The 22,128-nt window shown below is 37.8% G+C and overlaps 1 protein-coding gene across 1 annotated transcript in view; it reads right to left on the bottom strand.

The window, feature by feature from the left end:
- LOC102476857 (ovostatin homolog 2) overlaps window positions 1–22,128 on the bottom strand; it is a gene marked incomplete at its 5' end in the record, with an annotated part of 53,137 nt that overhangs the window by 7,444 nt on the left and 23,565 nt on the right. The window contains 14 exons of the mRNA XM_006164869.2: window positions 951–1,162; window positions 2,687–2,852; window positions 3,682–3,753; window positions 6,377–6,533; window positions 7,402–7,483; window positions 8,310–8,486; window positions 9,470–9,553; window positions 10,154–10,205; window positions 12,362–12,480; window positions 14,437–14,566; window positions 15,248–15,476; window positions 16,123–16,228; window positions 18,362–18,506; window positions 19,386–19,556. Coding sequence (XP_006164931.1) covers window positions 951–1,162; window positions 2,687–2,852; window positions 3,682–3,753; window positions 6,377–6,533; window positions 7,402–7,483; window positions 8,310–8,486; window positions 9,470–9,553; window positions 10,154–10,205; window positions 12,362–12,480; window positions 14,437–14,566; window positions 15,248–15,476; window positions 16,123–16,228; window positions 18,362–18,506; window positions 19,386–19,556 — 1,902 coding nt within the window. The remainder of the gene's footprint in view (window positions 1–950; window positions 1,163–2,686; window positions 2,853–3,681; window positions 3,754–6,376; window positions 6,534–7,401; window positions 7,484–8,309; window positions 8,487–9,469; window positions 9,554–10,153; window positions 10,206–12,361; window positions 12,481–14,436; window positions 14,567–15,247; window positions 15,477–16,122; window positions 16,229–18,361; window positions 18,507–19,385; window positions 19,557–22,128) is intronic.

The following is a 22,128-nucleotide window of genomic DNA, read 5'->3' as shown; positions in this document are numbered from 1 at the left end:
TTCTTCAAAGAAGGAGGTTAGAATCAAGAAAAGATTTTTAGAGATTCACTATCGTAGGTTTGTGTGTGTGGTGGTTTTTTTTTTTTTTTTTTTTTTTTTGTGTTTTTTTTTTTTTTTTGTTTTTTTTTTTGCTATAAGGCATGTGCACTTGCCAGAGAGACAGAGTGAGAAATCACCCCTAGGAGGGATGACCATGCCACAGTCCCTTCTTCTCTTGGGATTTTGGGTACACACACACAAGAGCCTGGCATGAGTTTTAAGCCACCAGGTCCAGGATTCGAACCGTGGTCAACTATGTGGGAGTCCAGTGATGTAACTATTATGCCATCTGCAGGTCTCCATATGGTTTTATCTAGACACTAAAACTAGACAAGAAGGGAAATGACAATTTTTCTTGTGGAAATTAAACTACTTTTCCTTGCATTTTCAATTTATTTTTCCCCGTGAAGAAAAGACGTATAGCAGTATTTTTCATACCCATTTCTCCCATTTCACCCATTTCTCCTGTCACTCATCCCTCTCATTTAGTTTTCCCAAAGTGAGACCACAGACCTAGACGGAAGTGTTTGTTGTTGGTCTGTATGTAGTTTGACCATAATGTCATCAGCTATCTAACCTACCACTAACCCTCTGGTGCTTATGAAAAACATCTCTTCATACTTAGATTCTATTTTTACTGTGTAAATGAATACATAAATTTGGAATAAATTTCTTGAAAAGGGGCTTTATTTGATTCATTTGCATATAGAAACTTCTAGTACAGTGCTTGATATATAACAACTGGTCAATAAATAATTGCTGGCTAAATAAAATAGGATCTATTATTCATGCAATATCAAATATTCATCCTTTCAGAAGGTTTTGGGGATTCTCTTTGCCACCTAGCTCACTGTAGCTGGTACCTTCTGTGTTAAACAGGCTGTTACTAATATCAGGCCCACATCTGTCACCTGGGTGGAAGAGAAGCCTCCGTGGGAATTCATCTGCTGGGCGAGCCACTGTACAATCTGACTGGCATAGGTGAGGTCTCGGACTTTCCCGGAAACGACAGCCAGCAGCACATAGCAAGTCTTCTCTGTCTCAGCAGAGGGCGCCTGGGGCGTGAAGGGTGGGAATTCTTCTGTCCTGGGTTTCTTTTCTCTTTCCCAGTAGATTACATTATCTGAGAAAAGGGAAGTATAGTTACATAGTTCCTATAAAAGCACTGATTACTCCTATGACAGACGGAAATGCCATTCTTGGCTTTCCTTATGAGCTGAACTGTGTCACCCTAACATTTGTACTGAAATTCTAAGCCCTAGTAGTTCAGGATGGGACCATACTTGGAGACAGGACCTTTAAAGAGGTGATTATTAAGAGGAGGCTTTTAGAGTTGGCTGCAATCCAGTGTAACTGTTGTCCTTATAAGGAAACGTGGACACACAAAGGGAGGCCAGGGGTGTGCACTTGGTCGCCTACGCATGAAGAAAGCACACTTGCTAGCTCCTTGATCTTGGACTTCCAGTCTCAAGAGTTGTGAGATCACAAATTTTTGTTGTGTAAGTCACATAGACTGTGGTATTTTGTTATGACACCCTCAGAAAACTAATATATCAAAAACTGGGACCAGCAGTTGGCATAATGGCTCTGTCGCTACACTCCCATGTAGTCAACGGTGGTTCGAGTTCCAGGCCAGGTGGCTTAAATTCACACTGGGCGCATGTGCGTGTGTGTCCAAGATACCGTGAGGAGAATGGAGGAGAAGGGATTGCAGCGTGGCCATCCCCCCTGGGTGATGATTTCTCGCTTTCTGTCTGTCTCTGTCCATCTGGCGAGTGCAGCACCCTATATAAAACCTCTCCCCAAAAAACAAAAAACAAAAAACAAAAAAAAACCCACCCCCCCAAAAAAAACCCCAAACTAATACATTGGAAAACTAATATAGCCATAAATAGTAACTTCTAAAGTACAAAACAGCACATCATTAAGTTTCACAAGTCCTCATTATTGTCTATGGCACAGTCACTATGTTTAATTTCCTTTACTTCTCATTTGAGAAGAAGCCAGCAGAAAAGAGAAAGAGGAAAATATAAAATATAGGATTATATTTATCTCTTTTCTTTTTGAGAGGTTTTTGCTATAGGGCACGTGCACTTGCCAGAAAGACAGAGAAACAAAGAGACAGAAAATGAGAAATCAACCCCTGGGGGGGGTGGGGAATGGCCATGTTGCAATCCCTTCTCCTCCATTCTCCTCTTGGGATCTTGGGCATGCACACACATGTGCCCGGCATGAGTTTAAGCCACCAGGTCTGGGACTCGAACTGTGGTTGACTACATGGGAGTCCAGTGACATAGCCATTACACCAACTGTTGGTCCCAAAATATAGGATTATATTTAAAGAGAAAGTGCCATGAATGAACCCTGCAAGAGAGACAGACATATACTGATGAGTATACTATGAAACTAGGTATGAGTGTTTAATGTAGTTTCTATATGATTACTTAGTAAGTTTCATCACTATCTTTTTAAGATCATCATCTCCAATCACAAAAATGAATAACATGTGCTCACCACATGAGAGACACAGAGAGAAAGAGAGGGAACACGAGAAAGTCCGCCGCCAGGTCCAGGACTTGAATCATTGGCAGCCATGTGGGAGTCCAGCACCCCAAACATGAGGCCACCTGCTGGCCCCAACACTTACTTGTTTTTGTAGCTGATCGATCCAGAATCTGGAGTAAGGACTCCAGTTGTTCCTCTTTTCCAGCTAATGCAAAAGCATAAGCAGCCATTGCACGAATATAGCCGTTAGTGAGACCATTTTGCAATGCGTCCTCTAGGCAGTAGAGTCCATTTCGTAAAGCAGGAAACTAACCAGGAAGAAGATTAATATATTTAAAGTGATAACTGAATGTTTTGTAAGACTGCTGAATATTTAAACTAATCACAGTTTATAATGAATATGATATATCCTGGAGGTGTACTTTACATACTAACCTATCCATGTGCTATATTTTAAAATGATCATTATAAATTTGTAATGCTATTATGGATAAGTAAGAAATAAAATTTAAATAGTAAAATATGGCAGCTTTTCTATCTGGCCAGTCATATTTGAATTATATAAATGTCTTTTATATGGCAAAACATACAAATGTATGTTGAGACCAAAGGAGTTTTACTTGAAACCTAAAAGAAGAAGCTTACATTTCTGAAGATGATTTGCAAGATATACTAATGATCCTGAAAATTCCTGGCATCTTGGTTCAAGAATAGATTCTGGAATCAGAGAACCTGAACTATATATAGATTGAGAAGTAGCCAGGATAAATCACGCCCAAGTTGAAAATATTTACTCATTGATTGCTTAGAGAGGAACAGACCACAAGGTTATGTTTTTACTTAGAAGAGGGGTTCTTAACCTGAAATTTGGGGCCAAACCTCAAGAGATAGGTAAATCCTTGAAACTGAAGGAAAAGCTTGTATATGTGTCATTTGTGCGTGTTCTCCCTCGGGGAAAACCAGTGTGTTTGTCAAAGGTGTGCATGCATCAAAACGTTTAAACAGAATCAATGTAAAGGGTGGTAAAGAGTTAGTTGTCTTAATGGCTAATCCAGTTTGAGAACTTCAAACACTCTAAATCTGTAGTCTACTTAATGTGCACTCAGTTGACTGAAACGAGGTGATGGGGATTCATACAGCGACAGTGAGTCCAGCTTCCAGGAATGCTCCAACAGCATATGCAGTGAGTAAGATGTCTTCGTCTCCGCCCTACAAGCAAGGAGAATATGAGTCATCGAGGACAGGAGAGCACAAACGAACAGCTATTTGGAAGGGAAACCAGGAATGAAAGAAGTACTGGAATCGATCCCATTATTCAGAAAAACCTCCTGAACACACATCATTTTAAAATTAGATTTGAAAACTAATATAGAGAAGAAAATAAAACAGCCCTGCTTTCTGAGCAAGAATCCATTCAAGTCAGTGTAATAATCAGATTAAACCTAACACCATTAGTTTCAATTATACTTAATGACATATATAAACGGATTTATGTAACCTAGCATTAAGCATACATTCCAAGAAATTCATATGACTCTGTTCTACTCTATTTGTAGTTGGCAAAAAAGCAAATAAAGAATTTGTGAAGGAGTAGAATAGGATGTTGCTGCGAAGCTTCCTGAAAATCCCTGGAAAAGTGCCATAGATTACAACAGTCAGGTCTCACACTCGCCTACAGTGTAACATAAAAATACTCGTAAACCATGCGGTTTACAAACTGCACGTAAAAATCCCACGGGGAACTTGAACCTGGATAAACCGGCATTCACTCAAGCGATTCTGACTAAACAATTTAGGAATAAGACAGAGGAAATGTGTTTTAATAGATACCCTACACTTCAGTGTGAATACCATTAAGAATGGCACGTGGGAGCCACTGATCTGGTACAAACCTCTCATTTCATCTATTTAAGCAAAAATGAACCTCTCTTGTCCTCAGATAAGAACTATATCCAGGGACTAAGTTTTCAAAGTGTCAGTCGCTGCAGACGGTGGTCCCTGAAATATAAGGGGACCCATAGCACATTTAAATATTAACACCATTCTTCAGTATGTGTTTTTATTTTTTCCTTGCTTCTTTCTTCTTCCTAACTCAAAATATACACCCACACATATACACATACACACTTAATTGTAGAGAAAAAATAGGGTAAAATCAGACAAACTGAAGCAGTGTTCAGTAGTGAATTCAATTTCAAAAGAAAAAAGTGTAGAAGATGTTTTAAAAGAGAATATGAGAAAGTCTGACTGTTCTACATAGGAGCAAGAACTCTTCATCAGCATCCTTTCATTGTAAGGAATACATTTACAATTTAAAGGCACCTCCCACTTTCCCCAACAGCTGACCACCACCATCCCCCCAAAAAAACAACTATAAAGCAAAAAGTTATAAGAAAGAGGAAATTTACTGATCTAAAAAAGTTAGCATGAAGTAAGGGTCAGACGCCATAGAATGTAGTCCAGCCCCATCAAAAACACTGGCATGTGCAAATGGCAACATGCCTTCTACCCTGGAAAAGCTAGGGTCTTTTTATAGTAGTAAAAGGGTTACAATACATGTAGGTTGTTGGGGAAAGTGTTCCCACCAGACAAAGGAACAGAGAAGGGCCTTGTGGAGATAAAGAAGGGACAGCATTGAGGAAAGCCCACTAGCAGAAACTGTCTGAAGCAACTTACTGGCAGCGCTGATTCCAAGACCTGTAATTACCTTGAGAAAGAACGTCCTGTGACATCAGTCATGTCGTCAATAGAGAGTAGCCAGTAAGCAGGGTAATCAGCCACCCCGTCTTCCTCATAGTTCCTTCACCTTTACTAGTTTCAATTTTGTATAGCAATCTCTTTTCTAGACACACTTTACCTTCACACTCCCAATGACATAAGGACAAAGCGATTTGAAAACATTTTGTATTGAAATTAAATACCAAAAGGAATTGACGTTTGCCCATATTTTGAAGCGGATTAGATTTACATGCCGCAGTCCAAGAACAGGAGTGGTGATCATAAAGAAGGAGACCATAGAAAAGCCAGGATATCTTAGGCGCAGCAGGCAGGCCATGGGATTTTGAATATCCAGGAGGAAACAGAATGGTAAGGGAATAGAGGGCATGGAATGGGGTGGGGGCAGATGCCACCTGCGAAGAAAGGAAGTCAGAGGCTGGGAGAACGCCTAGCGCTTACCTAAGTATGGGCGGGAGAAGGAGGGGGGTAGATGACACCAAGGACGCACTTTACCTCACGTGCATTTCGGCCCAAGGCAAGCTTGACATTTGTGCTTCTCCTTGAGAGGACATTGGAGGAACTTACTTTTATGAAGCAATTAAATTACTAGACACTCTCCCCAGAACTTTCATGCTATCCATGGATGGGAATGAATTTACATTTCTCATAAACTCAAGACTGCCCTCCTTAATATACATGTCTGGCTCCTAAATTAGGGTTGTTTCTTCTCTAGACTCCCTTTCTGTTCCCCTTCACTCTGACTTCCAGTTTATTTACTGAAGAGGACTAAAGTCTGAGTGAAGCAAGCAGATTTATGATTTACATCTCGGTTAGGGTTAAGCATGGGGACCAGCAGATGGCATGGCAGGGTAAGCATGCTCATGGCAGGACCGATGCTGTTGACCAGTATATTAGGTCGTTGGGAAAATCATGGCGTATTGTCTATATTTTTCTATGCAAAACTGCGTCATGACTTTCCAGACAACCCAATAGCACAGCCTGTGACAATGCAGACCCAGAGGCCTAATATTCACAAGGAAAATTGTCTTGTTTCAGATGAAGTAGGTAGGAAGGCAGGCAATGGACAGAGGAGAGAGTTCTGTTAGTCTCTCACCTCCCAGGCATTGTTGAAAAGCTTGCCATCACTCCCAAAACAGCCATTTACTTTCTGTTGGCTGGAAAGCCAGGTTAAGGTCTGTTTCTGCACGTCTTCATCGACGAATACGTATTTCTTCATCGCCTCCAGTGTCTTAAAAGTGAAGACACTGAGCCTGCAATGCAAATCACCAGAGCCCAAGTCAGATAAAAACGAAGCGATGATGTCAGCTACTCAACAACAGATCACCTTTGTTCCCTTTGGGTAGTGAATGCATTCAATTTGTCTACTGTTGACTGAAACCAGTCTTTATTGACAGGGACTCTTTCTATTAGGTCAGTAAAATATGAGCAGCAACATGTGAAAATGAGAGTAGGTACGTTTTAGCATGTTTCCACCCCAAAGTCTCCCTAGATAGTCCATTAGATTCCTCACACATAGAGATAGAACTGATGTAATTAGATATTTGGTGCCTCCCAGTTTCACTTTCCTGAAGCTATACAACACTCTAAGAAGTATAAGTAAGACGCCATCTTCCATGGAGCTAATTAAGCAGCTATGCAAGTATAGAGGGCTGTTAATGAAATGATCAGAGTGCTAAGCAAATTGCTATGAGGCTGTAGGAACAGTGCATTAGAATTAGAAAAATCAGAACTAGCCCTGTAGCTCAGCAGTTAAGGGAACAGTATTCCACATAACAGACTGATTTGAATCCCAGTCCCAGTGGCTTGGAAAACATGCTGGGTACATGTACATACATGCTCAAAATCCTAAAGGGAAGAAGAAATGGAAGAAAAAGATTGTGGCATGACCCTGTCCCATCGGGGGGTGTTTTCTCTTTCTAGTGAGAACACAGATCCTTTAGTAGGAAAAAATATATATATATATATATATAAACCTCATAGTTTTATCTGATTCTTCTCTGTAAATCAGAAACCTACTTTACTTTCAGAACTCTACTGAATTCTTTCACAATTCATTACAAGCCTCCCCTCAGGTAATTTCTGTATTAGTTAAAATAATATAATATTTTTATCTCTCACCATATGCTTCCTTTTTGGTTCCTCTGCCCAAACACACTATATGAACCATCATAGTTTTTGAAGGACAACTGCTTTTGATAACCTAAAATACAACATTGCAGTTAGTGTTTTTCGTTTGTTTGGTTTTTGTTTTGACAAAGTTAGAAGAAAAAGAAAGGTGTGGTCCAAGTCCTGGGTTTTGGTATTAGACAGAAAATTACTAAGTGAATTACAAAAAAAAAATAAAGTGACTAATTCAATTTTAATTTCTAAAACTCAGTTTCTCTATTCATAAGGGAAAAAAATAACTCTTACATTTTAAGGTTTTGGTAATGAGATAATACATATATTAGGTTGTCAGGAAAGCCATGACATATTTTTCTATGCCAAAATGACTTTCCTGATAAACCAATAATATAATAAGCACAATTCAATTGGCTCATCATTGAACTTACTAATTACTTACTATTTCCCCCTTAAGTTTATCTTGCCTCATAAAGAAAAGAAAACACAAGGACATTAGACCCCTAAACTTTTCTTTAAGATCACATTATCCATGGTTTCTGTGCTCTCTTTCTACACACATATCCGATCACTTCACCGTAATTGAAAACAACAGAGTGAACAAATACAGAAGGTGATAAACGAACCATTTATAGCTATTAACAAGGACAACACAGCAACCAAGGTAGCTTGGCAAAATATTAGTCATTAAAAAATAACTGAATTCATAATTTGAAACATGATAGTTCTAAACCTAAAGCTATGTGGCCACACAGATTTTGAAGTCAAAAAGAAAATGTTGCTAGGATTCAGAGTCCCTCAGTTCAGTTCCAACTTACACCCCACCCAACTCCACTTTTTGAATTCTGGTATGAGTAACAGCTAAGTTCAATGGCTATGGGAAGAAATTACTTGAATCTTCTCACCATTAGACAAGAAAAAGAAAGCCTTAGATTTAACTTCTTCTGTCAACTGTTCAGTGGACTTCAGATAATCGAGGACATAGGTATCAGAGGCTAAGAGGGCAATGTTCTGTTCTCCACATCCGTACGGCATCTGCAGAAGGTCCTCTAGATTCTGCCTTGCTAGTCCAAGAATATCTCCTAAAACAGGAAAAGCAGAAAGACATTTTGTTATTGTTGCCACCTCAGCCCTCATAACCACAGATGAAAGGACATAGAAGTAAGAACATTTAACATTGAATCCAAAAGGTAGAAATGGAGAACGTTTCTAGAGATAATTTTTTAGAGAGGATAGTCATGAAAGAGAATTTAAAGGGGTTTCTGGTATGAAAAAATACTTCTGATAATCTCATTACCAGACCGAGGGGACATTAAGAAAGTAAGTTTGTTTTTGTACTTGCTAGTTTGTTTCTTGAGAAACTGACCCTATTATAAACTGTAATCCATCCTACTCAAAAAGTGTCAGTAATTATAGACGAAGAAATTTATAACAGATTTTTTTCTTTTACTGAAGGAATTTCCATCATTTTTTCTTTTAGTGGTTTTTGCCTTAGGGCTTGTGTGCTCACCAGAGAGAGAGAGAGAAACAGTGAGAGTGGAAATGAGAAATCATTCCTCAAAGGGGATGGCCATGCTACAATCCTTTCTACTCCTTTCTGCTCCCAGTAACTTGAAAACACACACACCCTGCATGATTTTCAAGCCGCTGGGTTCAGGTCTTGAATTACAGTCGGCATTGTGGAATTCCAGTGATGCAACTACTACACCATCTGCTGGTCCCTGCTGGTCCTCAATTTCCAGCATTTTTAACAGGCAAAATTTATTCTGACTCCAAGAGGCAAATTTCATATTTCATATTAATTGGTAATGATAGAACCTTTTTATCCCCTGAATGCTGGTTCTCATATACCAGAACTAATATTTCCCGGGGACATAGGTTTAAACATGGTACTGTAATCTCTCTCGGTCCCATGGAAACAAACATAGAGGTTGATCTAAATGATAATTTCCTCCAACGAATAGCATAATAAATCACTCCACCTGATATTTTAATATTTTTTCTTTTGGACTACCTCAACCAAGATTTTCAAATCATCATGGAACATAAAATTTAACCAACTTACCCAGAATAGTGAAAAAGGCTCTGGCTGATCCTTCTACCATATTACTAGGTACGTCCAAAACTACCTCCTTAGAGGCTCTCGTACCTGAAGAGAAAATTTGATTAAAAAAAAAAAATGTAGGTATAACTTCCTTTTTCAAACAATAGCAGCAAACGTGGGATATTAGGAAACACATTTAATTATTTATTTTACTTTTATAGCGTGCTTGTTAAAGGAGACAAAATTTGGTCTAGTTTAGAATAGCAACACATTTAGAAAATAGTATATAAATCTGTGTGCTAGTTGTTGGTCACCATTCTCCATTTAGTTAGTGCCTCAACTATTCATGTATGCAAAATCATATTACATTATGTGCTGTTTGGGCATACTCTTGACTGTCCATTGTCCACCATTGTGTGATAATTGTATGATGAGAAGCCAGGAAAGTACAAAATGAAAAAAAAAAAAAAAAGGTTGAGACAGGCCAATAGCAAAAGCGAACTAAACAAAGATCTTGTAAACATAGCATACTTTTTGTTTGCTAAAATTCTATGATGAAGATAAAGCAAGAAGTAAAACAATCTTCCATGAGATATTTTTAAAAAAATCACATGGAAGTAGAGTAACGTGGAAGGACAGAAAAAAATATGGACTCACTGATAAACTTTCTCTAGAACTAATTTGACTGGCTAGAAATTCTCTTACCTTTTGTACAGATAAGAAAACTCTGGGTTACTTCTTTTGTAATACCTTCAGGCTGTCAAAAGTAAACAAAAACAAGCACAAAAATGAATCTGGGTCATCTTTCCATGAAGGAAAGCTAATCAAGCATAAACTCACATAAATGTGGATGGTGCGTACTTGTTTCTGTGAGATTCATTCTCTGATCCTATCAGAAGTCGCTGTGATGAACAGTGACATTACCAGCACCCATTTTAGGCTCTGTGTTTCCATAGGCTTGACAAGGATAACCTCAGTGCCATCTGGGACACTGTCAACTCCGCTCATCCTATTTTGGCATCTCCAGTATACGAAAAATGCCATTTTAATAGAATAGGATGTGCCAAGAAGCAAGGCAAGAATTGTAATCCATCTTCTGACCACGCTTGTTCCTCTTAACAAGTGTTGATTCTTACTAAAGATGACAAGAATTTCACAGCTTGGGTAGGAAAAGTAGATTTGTCTCTTTGATTTGAAAATCAGTTTTAAAAAGAGAGGGAAGAGGAATAGATGTACTTCCCATAATGTTTCTCAGGAAACATTATGAGTCATGAGCAAACAAAAATAATGATCGATTCAATTTCAAGCGTTAAGCTTTATTATTCTGGATGAGGTTACTAATTAAAGAAAGGATGCATGTGGTGCACTTTTTTCCTTTAAGTTTTGTGATAGAGCTTGTGCACTCACGAGAGAGAGAGAGAGAGAGAGAGAGAGAGAAAGTGAGAAATCACCTGGGTGGGGGGAGGCCACGCCCAAATCCCTTCTCCAATCTCCTCTCAGCATTTTGGGCACACACGCACATGCGCATAACGTGAAGCAGCGAGATCCCTGACTCAAACTACAGAGTCAGTAATGTGGGATTCAGAGCCTTAACTTCCAGGCCACCAGCTGGCTCCAGGTGCTGTTTTCATTCATCCAAAATAGCATGTCTTTGTTAAAAGTAGTTGTGGTCAATTAAGGAAAATGTCTTAATAGTTAACCTCATGGAATCTGTCTATTTCTTATCAGGAAGAGCCTGATGGTTTGTATGTACATTACCTCTGCCAATAAACTCTTGACCACGGTATCTTTCCAGTTTAGATTTTGCTGCTCAGTTGCTTTATTTGGACAAGCACTGCTTTGTCTGGATTCAGCAACTACAGTGATATTCACTTTACCTGGAAAACATTCCCCAAAATAAGTTAAATTGACACCTGGCTCCTTCTGTAACAGGATATAATTAGAGTCTGTGAATCATGTCTTGAATTGGCTGGACCAAATTGTATCAACATTTTCACGTTTAGACCAAGCAAACTTGCTGCTGCTTCTGTCCGGAGATAACATGATATGTTCTGTTTTACCTCTTTTAAGATTCTCAATATTAAACAAGTAACTTACTTACTTATTTAGTACTTGAGAAACTTTAGGGAAAATAACATTATGCAAAGCCATCTGAGCCAATTCCTTGATATCATCTATGATGGTTTCCTATAACAGTACACAGAATGAGAGGATGGAATGAAAAATAGTAAAATGCAATGTAGTGGAAAGGGCTCTGGACTGAAATCAAGTCCTAGCAAGAAATCCATTCTTCTTAACTTTCCATGAGATCACAGTATGTTTTGAGTCGTCAGAGAAGTCATGATGCATTTTTGCATAGAAGAAAACGCAAAAATATGTCATACTTTTCCAACAACACAGTAATTAAAATTGATTTCCAATGTCCTTATTTGTAAAAATTAAGGGATCAAAACGACAATTCTTTAGGCTTAATATTACTGATGTGACCATATATCACCATGCATAATCAATGTACTCTTGTTCTTTTTTTCTTTATTGATGTGTTTTGTTTCATTTGTTTGGAAAAGTCTTTGATGTTTGGCTCATAGAACTGTGTCCTCACTTTACGTTATCAAGTCAAACAAATGCATATGATATTCTACCTCGATTGCCGGGGTAAGATATTTGATGACATTGATAATGTAAAAATTGAGAAACTAAAATCTAATAGAAAAAATATTGGGTTGTCAGAAAAGTTATGATCCTTAACTTCCAGGCCACCAGCTGGCTCCAGGTGCTGTTTTCATTCATCCAAAATAGCATGTCTTTGTTAAAAGTAGTTGTGGTCAATTAAGGAAAATGTCTTAATAGTTAACCTCATGGAATCTGTCTATTTCTTATCAGGAAGAGCCTGATGGTTTGTATGTACATTACCTCTGCCAATAAACTCTTGACCACGGTATCTTTCCAGTTTAGATTTTGCTGCTCAGTTGCTTTATTTGGACAAGCACTGCTTTGTCTGGATTCAGCAACTACAGTGATATTCACTTTACCTGGAAAACATTCCCCAAAATAAGTTAAATTGACACCTGGCTCCTTCTGTAACAGGATATAATTAGAGTCTGTGAATCATGTCTTGAATTGGCTGGACCAAATTGTATCAACATTTTCACGTTTAGACCAAGCAAACTTGCTGCTGCTTCTGTCCGGAGATAACATGATATGTTCTGTTTTACCTCTTTTAAGATTCTCAATATTAAACAAGTAACTTACTTACTTATTTAGTACTTGAGAAACTTTAGGGAAAATAACATTATGCAAAGCCATCTGAGCCAATTCCTTGATATCATCTATGATGGTTTCCTATAACAGTACACAGAATGAGAGGATGGAATGAAAAATAGTAAAATGCAATGTAGTGGAAAGGGCTCTGGACTGAAATCAAGTCCTAGCAAGAAATCCATTCTTCTTAACTTTCCATGAGATCACAGTATGTTTTGAGTCGTCAGAGAAGTCATGATGCATTTTTGCATAGAAGAAAACGCAAAAATATGTCATACTTTTCCAACAACACAGTAATTAAAATTGATTTCCAATGTCCTTATTTGTAAAAATTAAGGGATCAAAACGACAATTCTTTAGGCTTAATATTACTGATGTGACCATATATCACCATGCATAATCAATGTACTCTTGTTCTTTTTTTCTTTATTGATGTGTTTTGTTTCATTTGTTTGGAAAAGTCTTTGATGTTTGGCTCATAGAACTGTGTCCTCACTTTACGTTATCAAGTCAAACAAATGCATATGATATTCTACCTCGATTGCCGGGGTAAGATATTTGATGACATTGATAATGTAAAAATTGAGAAACTAAAATCTAATAGAAAAAATATTGGGTTGTCAGAAAAGTTATGATGCATTTTTGCATAGAAAATCAAAGAAAAATACATTTTGACTTTTCAGACTACCCAGTCAATAGTCTGAAGAGACCAAACGCCAGAGGTCAACTAAAATGATTTCATAAATATACTCTTTGGGGAACCAGCAGTTAGCATAATGGCTATGTTGCTGGACTCCTACGTAGTCGACCGTGGTTCACATCCCGGACCCGGTGGCTTAAAACTCACGCTGGGCGCGTGTGCGTGTGTGCCCAAGATCCTGAGAGGAGAATGGAGGAGAAGAGATTGCGGTGTGACCATCCCCCCTGGGGGGTAATTTCTCGCTTTCTGTCTCTATGTCTCTGTCTGTCTGGTGAGCGCATGTGCCCTATGGCAAAAACCTCTCCAAAATAAATAAATAAATAAATATACTGTTTACTGCGAAAGCAATACAAAGAATACGTGACAAGCAATGAAGGACGTTTTAATGAACCAATTTTAAAAATTAGGGCTAGTGAATACCATACACAATATATTCAGCATTCCTTGTTTACTAGACTTTTTAACTTAGGCCTTCTCCTATATTGGAATAGGAAACTTACAAATGAATTTCTCACTATTGAAGATAATATATGCATGGAGACAATACCCTTTTCAGCATTTGGTCTCCATCTAAGTGTCCCATGCTTCTAGCGTAAAATGACATATTGGGTAAACTTACAGATCCTAGCATAGGATCTAACCATAGTTGACCATCGTGACTGAGGAGCAAGTAGGTGAGGAGGAAGTAAGATGCAAAAGAAATTAAGGCAAAAGTGGAAGCGTGAATGAAAATATGCCCTTCGTTTAGGATATAATGCATGCCCTAGAAAGGTCTTGCAAGTGAACATTTATGTTGTATTTTAACCACACTTTGCTGTTACACGAATAGATGGTGTGTGCTATTGACATAGGATCAACAATCAGAAATTAGATGATAAAAACAGAATTTCTACTGATAAGAAAAAGATCAGTTAAAGTGTGGAGGAGAAAAATCAAGTCTTTATAAAGAATGTGAGGAAAATCTATAGAGGCAGTACATGAGTAGGCCAGTTTTCTGTGAGAACCCAGCATAGACAGAGCTCCTCACCCAGCTTCTTTGGTGTAACTGTCCAGATGTACGTTTTCTTCTCTCCTGGTTGCATAATCTCACTGTTGTTGCCTTTCAAGATGTTGAAATTCGCTTCATAATTCCGAGATGCTTTCAATTGAACAGAAATCTAAAAACATAAATACATACATCAAGGAAATGAGGACAGCCCTGTGTTTTGCTGTTACTATTACACCTCTAATCTTAAGAAAATTCTGCTTCCTATATTTTGTTTTAAATTACTAAAATTAAAAGATACCAAATGACTCCTCTCTCAAGAAGATAAGTATGGGGACCAGCAGTTAGCGTAATGGCTATGTCGCTGGACTCCCATGTAGTCGACCGCAGTTCGAGTCCAAGACCCAGTGGCTTAAACTCACTTCCGGAGTGTGTGCGTGCCCCAAGAGGAGAATGGAGGAGAAGGGATTGCGGCGTGGCCATTCCCCCCGGGGAGTGATTTCTTGCTTTCTGTCTCTCTTTCTCTCTTTCTGGTGAGCACACGTGCCCTATAGCAAAAACCTCTCCAAAAAAAGAAAAAAAAAAAAAGATAAGTATGGAAGAACACACATTATCACGGAATGCCATTTTTGAAGCAATGCTTAAATAGTTGCTGTGAAATATTAATACATGATTATTTTTGTTTGAGGAATATGGGAACAAATCTTGTCACTGTGTAATATCATTTTACATGTGAGACTGAAGAAAATATGGCAATATTCAGGGAAAATATGGCAATATTCAGGGAAAATATTTAAGAATATTGGCTTTGTTAGATTTTTTTTCCCCATAGATCAGAAATGAAAGAACTTACCTCTACACATGTACTCAGGTAGCTGAAGACACTGACAATCAAATCAAATCGTTCATTTCGAACAACTGAAAAAGGTGAGGAAATTTCAACAAAGAAAGGCTGGGAGACTTCCAGACTGACTGTTGATGAGATGCCAAATCCAGCCTCACCGTTCACACAGAAGCCATTTGCGTCCCACTGGGTTATAGTGTCAGGGATGTGGAAGGAAAGATTTGCTGAACCTGAGGAACTACAAGGAGAAGTGGCTGGTAAAATGCATCTAACAAAGAAGCTAAATGTAATCCAGTCATTAGAAAGTATTAACTGAATGCTAAAATGAATAACAATGTTTAGGACATTAGATAAAAATTTTGAGAGTTGGAGTTCTATAAAATAACCTCAGAAAGGTCACATTTCTTTAAAAACTACTTTTTTTTTAATTGAGGAAATTTATATTGATGGGCATAAAATCAACAGAAGAGAAGCACTTGGCGAAGGGAAAACAATACTAGAGAAAAAAATGATATCGGTTGTGTGATCAGTACAAATAAACGAAGCATATTATGTACCACATATTTCATAAATATAACACTACTTATTTTGTATACCAAGAAATAAAAGTGAACAAAGAAAAAGAAGGCCCAGCCATGGTGTCACAGGTGGTAGGGCACTGTTTTGTGACACTGGGACCATACAGGAGGCCCCAGATTTGGATCCCAGGTCAACCTGAACCCACCAGAAACACCTACAGGCATGACATAATCTTGGTTGACTGGAGGGCTGAGACCTATTTGGGATTATTCTCTCTCTCATTCTCTCTCTTGATAAATAAATAAATATGCAATAGAAATATAGACACATAGGAGACAAAACTGTTAAAAACAACAACAACTCACTCAACACTAGTAAGAGTCCATATCCACGTCTCTGGAAAGTTTGTTCTTACTGTTTCTATCACAGCTCTTTCTACAGGGTTAACATTCTTCTCCATGGCAATACCATCTAAAAAAAAGATAAAACACTTTCTGTAAAGAGAGTAAAAGTATGTGTTTTGATGGTGCATGTCTATAAGTCAAGTCGTTCACTACACCTGCTTAGGGTGCTTAGTGTGATGCAGTGATTTGCTCCTGGAGTACATTGACGATAAATGCAAATCTCAACCTAGGCATTAGCATTGTATGCTCAAATATCTTCCATTATTAAAAGCAATAAAATATGGAGAAAATATATAAATAATCAGCCTACATTGTTCCTCCATAGCCAAATTTGGAGAAAGTGTCATTAAATTAAATCCCTCATCAGCCATTCTGGTGCCTGCCAGTTCCACTAACATTACTTTTGATAAAGTTTCTAATGGCACAAATATTGAAGATTCTTGAGAATGTATTCTTTGATTTGTCTGGCTTCCAGGTTGCATTTTACACTTAGTTACTAAGTCCTTCTCAAAATAGTTACTATTATTAACTTCCACAACACCACAGCCTTCTAGTTCTCTTACCACTTTTGCCATATTTCTCAGTTTCCTCTGTCTTTTTATCGTCGCCCAAGCCACTAGAGTCTTTCAACTGAATTACTAACATTTGAAACACTTCCTACCATCTTCATCAGCCCAAATCCCAGCAAAAACCTATTGCAAAAACCTCTAAAAAAACAAAAACAAACAAACAAAAAAACAAAACAAAAAACCTCCCTCTTGAACTACAAGTTTCAGGAAAGCAGGAAATAAGTCAATGTTTTAACAACATGCAACTCAGTTCTTGGCCTCAGCAAGTGTTGAATTAATTTACTAAATGAATGACTGAAGAGAGAAATTCAAATGAATGACTTTTGTTTTCAAAATATTTTACCCAGAGATACAACAAAGTTTCGGTGTTTCTGATAAAGCTCATTAAGTGTGGTTTTACTTCACGGTAGGAACTAGGAAACTTCAACCTCTTGACCAGGACTTCAGTGTGGTGTCAACTTTGGGAGTTTATTGGACCTCTTGAATATTTATTGAGTCTATCCTTACATAAAGTTGTCAAGTCCCTCATTTTTCTCAAGTGGAATTTCTTTTCTGTGTTTTGGAGAGGTTTTTTGTTATAGGGCACATGTGCTCGCCAGACAGATGGAGAGAGACAGAGAGACAGAAAGCGAGAAATCACTCCCCAGGGGGGATGGCCACACCACAATCCCTTCTCCTCCATTCTCCTCTCGGGATCTTGGGCATGCAGGCACACACTCCCGGCATGAGTTTAAGCCACCGGGTCTGGGACTCGAACCGTGGTCAACTACGTGGGAGTCCAGCGACATAGCCATTACGCTAATTGCTGGTCCCATCAAGTGGAATTTCTGATACCCATCTCCAGGATCAGCCTCCCTTCAGTGACTACTAATTTCAATGCAAGGCCAGAGAAATTTAAGGAATGTTATTCAAATATTCTCAGATGTATCTGGAATACCGCTTTGATTTTGGTTCTGTTATGAATACCTTGTTTCATTTGTATCCTTGTTCACATTTCTAAATCAGAAATCTGCCTACCTACATTATTCAGCTAAGAGTAGGCCCAGTTTGGGGCTTAGAGTTTTCTCAGTAGGAAATGGACTGATATTTGAACACATTTCTCTGATGCTAACTATCTGGGCATCAAAATGCCTTCTGTTTTGGGCTCTGTACATTATGGTTTAAATTGAGTAAGAGTATAGGGTCTATAAAGACACCACACTCTCTTGTATCACATTCACAATGACTGTCCTCCCATAGTACCATATACCTTGGGCAGGAGGTGTCTATAAACATTCATGAACAATGTGTATTATTAAAAAACTGTATTAATTTCAAATTTTTTGCACTAAAACTCTCCTTTTAATTCATTTGTTCCTACAAATTTTGTGATAAGTCTTCATGTATTTTTTGTTCTAGTGTATTTCTGACCATGTGTTCTACTAGTAGATGAAACTCCTCTTATAGCTAAAGTTAATTCTTCCTTAAATCCAAAGGCACTTCCAGACTGTCTTATTCTGCTTTCTCAATTGTAGGATATTTGGCTGCAGCCAAAAACTGGTATGATTCACATATAAAATCCTAATTGTGTGTAGTTTAGTTCCACAAATCTTTTTGGCCATTTCCTCAACCCAGAATCCTAGATCACCCACCTGCAATTCCAGACGGGGCATACTGCATCAGTGCATATCCTCCTGTGTCTAGCATCCGTGGCCTAGCGAATGGGTGTCTTCTCTCCTCTGAACATACTTCTGGTTTCCGGTAATTGAGATTAGTATAGACTTTCAGACCCATATTCTTAAGGAAAAATAAAGGTTGTTTATTCATTTTGTGGAAAAAAATTTTTGAAGTTACTGATATTATCATAATAAGTAGATCATAAATATAGATTTTTCTGATCTAGCAAAAGTCTGAGATACTCTGATAAATCCCATTTATTTGACTTACGGAAAATTACTAATTTAGAGAAAAAAATGGTAATGACTCTAATTATCTTCTTATCTGGCACTTATTGTCTGCCAGATAAGAAGATAATTTATCTGCTAGCCTTCTGCTTAGTATTTTACATTATTCTCTATTTCATTCTAAGGCAAAAAAAAAAATACTTATAAGATTGCTTTTAACCTTACCCTAGTCCCTAGTTAACATCACACACACACACACACACACACATACACACACACACACACACAGTGCGCACTCAGTAAATTGAAGAACTAGGACTTGAACTAAATTCTGTCTGATTTAATACTCTTTTCCTTTACCTCTATGATTGAAGTTATAAAGACCCTTAAATGGAGGCCTCAGCTTATCCAATCGGTAGTTTAGGTAGGTATATTACAGAATAGGGAATATATTTAGCCTCTTGATTTGACTATTTCAAACATCATCGGATTTATTGCAATATGTCGTAAGCTGTCTCATCACTTCTAACATGAGGCTTTATCATTTCAGCCACATTATTTTCAACAGAGAAGAGAAAAATCAACAAAAGTTCATCTCTTTTTCTGTAAGACAATTTCTGAGTACCTCTATTAGCAGATTATAAACAGCAATCTCAAAGTATAGGAAGAAAATGATATACTTGATAAATCATAAATATGGATTATGAATAGTAAATTAAATACTAAAATTAAAATTGAAATTAAGCATTTCATGAAGTGTTTGTGGTCTTACCCTGAGAATATCATAGGTGTCTCTGTCGCCAAGGTTGCTTACAGGTATGTAGTACAAGCCATTGTAGAACATATCTTTTTGAGGAATGCAAGGGTTTGCCTTGCCGTCATCAAGGTCGAGACCACGGTAGAAATAACCATATAAGTCCACATTTGGAAGCAGGTTGTACACCTATGAGAAGAATCACATGTGCTCCTAAGGATTTTAAGTACCCATTTTACAGTCACAAAATTGGCAAATTTGTGTCATGACCATTTATTCTTATTATTATAAGATCATGGTCATAATATTTCACCCAACCTTTTTGAGTCCACACACATGATACAGTCTCAAAAACTGATTATATGTTTGGGTATAAAAACTACAACATATGGCTTCATAAAGTAGAAATATTCCTGATCATGAGGCAATATAACTTGAATTTAAAAAGACAACTTCAACATAAAAGGCCTTTCTGCTTATGCATAATGAAATATTCTAATATGTAAATTTTCAGTAAAAGGGTAAAGACAAACTGAAACTATAAAATTTATAAAAAATAAAAATGGTATAATGGCCATATAACAGAATCTATGATGTACTTTATTTTTTTGCTATAAGGTCCATGCCCTTATCAGAGAGAGATGGAGACAGAGAGAGAAAATGAGAAATCACCCCCACCTCCCCAAGGGGCATGGCCAATCTGCAATCCCTTCTCCATTCTCCTCTCAGGATTTTGGGTACACTCACACATGAATCTGGTGTGATTTTCTGGGTTTGGGACTCAAAAAGGAGAGTTGGCCTGTGAGATCCAGCCTCCCTAACCTTCATACTATCAGCTGGCCTATCTACTGCATACTTTACAAGTAGAGATCAGAAAAATACACCTAAGCTAATAAAATAAACAAATTAAAAACTGTAAATTTCTTTAAAAAAAAAAAGCTAACAACAATAACAAAATAAAGCACTAGTAAGAAAATAATAAGTCAGTGTGGCAGTGTACCAAAAACACCTACATATTACATCAAATTAATGAATTAAATTTCTTAGGACATCTCACCATTCAGATGCAGCTCTTAAGTTAATATATAAATTCTGTACCATCACAACAAAAAATATTAGCAAGCTTTCTCCTGGAGTAAAACAAGTTGAAAATAAAGCTGATGTATGTCAAATAAAACATGAAGGAATAGCTAGGGAAACTGAAATTGAAGAGCTGTGGGAAGCCAGGGAGGGTGAAGAAATTGACTCCTACCAAAAATTAATACATACTACAACACTTCTATAATTAAAATAGTGTGGTACAGACACATGAAAAGACAAGTCAATGACATAGAATATACAGTTCAAAAATAAACATAACCCAAAATAGAAATACAACTTATGAGGAAAGTAGTATCTCGAATCATCACAGCAGAGATGGTATCATGTGATACCTATGAAACACAGTAAGAAAACAGGTAAATAAAAATAAATGCTATTCCATATTCTAAAGAACTAAGCATCCCTAAACAAATTAATTGTTTTCAAGGCTCATACAAGAAAGTAGAAAAATCATTGCTTTAAGGCTCGTACAAATATGGGCTGTAATGTCTTATGCCAGAACATTGGTAAATACTAGCAACATGGTTTGGGCATGTCAAAAAGACATAGGGACAAACTTGAATATGCTCCTAACTGAGCCAACTTGGGACAATTTAAGCACAGATAGAGTTGAGAATAGTAATTATAAACCACTGAGTTGAGAATAGTAATTATAAACCATGTGTATAATTAAAGATGTAGAGGTGGAACTGGAATATGTCTCAACTCTCATAGCAATATTGGTTTATACAAGACCTATCACTGGACACTGAGTCTTAGCAGCTACATTGATGATATGTGGGCTAAATACATAGTCTTCATAAGTACAAATTGCTTATTAGTTCAAGGGGAAAAATGATCACTGGAGATATAAGAAAACATCTCTATTGGAGTGATAAAATAAAAATTACCATCACCAGTGATGGGCAGATAGGTCTTGTGTACCTTGGAAGTGAGACCCCCCCCTGAAAAACATACAGCATCACTTATGTGGTATTCTGGCCAGGGATGCACAACCACCCCATAATCATGGGAAACATCAGACGAACCTAAAATTATCAACATTCCATTAAAAACTCAAAGTTTGCTGTTCTATCACAGTAACCCAGCCAGTAGGGCACTGCTGTGTGAGGCTGGGACCACATGGGCAATCCAGATGGATCCTGGACCAATCTGAACAGGTGAAGTGGGTGCAGTTGCAGTCTTAGCTAGTTGGGAAGCTAGGGTAGAGGCTAGCTACATGACTCTCTCTCTCTCTTTTTCATGCTCTCTTATCAAAACAAAACAAAACACTAAAAAACCTACTTGCATTCTTCAAAAATGTCAGTTTTATAGAGGATTTAAAAAAGACTCTGATTCAGATAAAAGAAAACTAAAGATACATGACTACTAAATGTAGTATGCATGCTGTCCTGAATCATGTACTATAGGTGTGGGAGGCTGCGCACCAGCAAATATCGCCGGTTTCTCAAAGAGCAAACAATTACACAATGTCAAAGGCCATGATTGACTCCCCTTCAAAAACTTCACCTTCGGGATCGAGCCGGCCAACAGTTCCGGACACCAGGCGGACTGAGGCTGCAGGCCCGACCAACCTGGTACTGTCATCCATTGTCTTATCCCTTTCCACTAGCCTTTGGACTGTTTGAATTTTGGTGAGTTGAGTAGCGCGCGGCGCGCA

The sequence above is a fragment of the Tupaia chinensis genome, unplaced genomic scaffold, assembly GCF_000334495.1.
Source record: "Tupaia chinensis unplaced genomic scaffold, TupChi_1.0 Scaffold143747_1, whole genome shotgun sequence".
NCBI lineage: Eukaryota > Metazoa > Chordata > Mammalia > Scandentia > Tupaiidae > Tupaia > Tupaia belangeri.
Note: the sequence above shows the minus strand (reverse complement) of the source record. Positions and strands in the feature narration are given on the sequence as shown.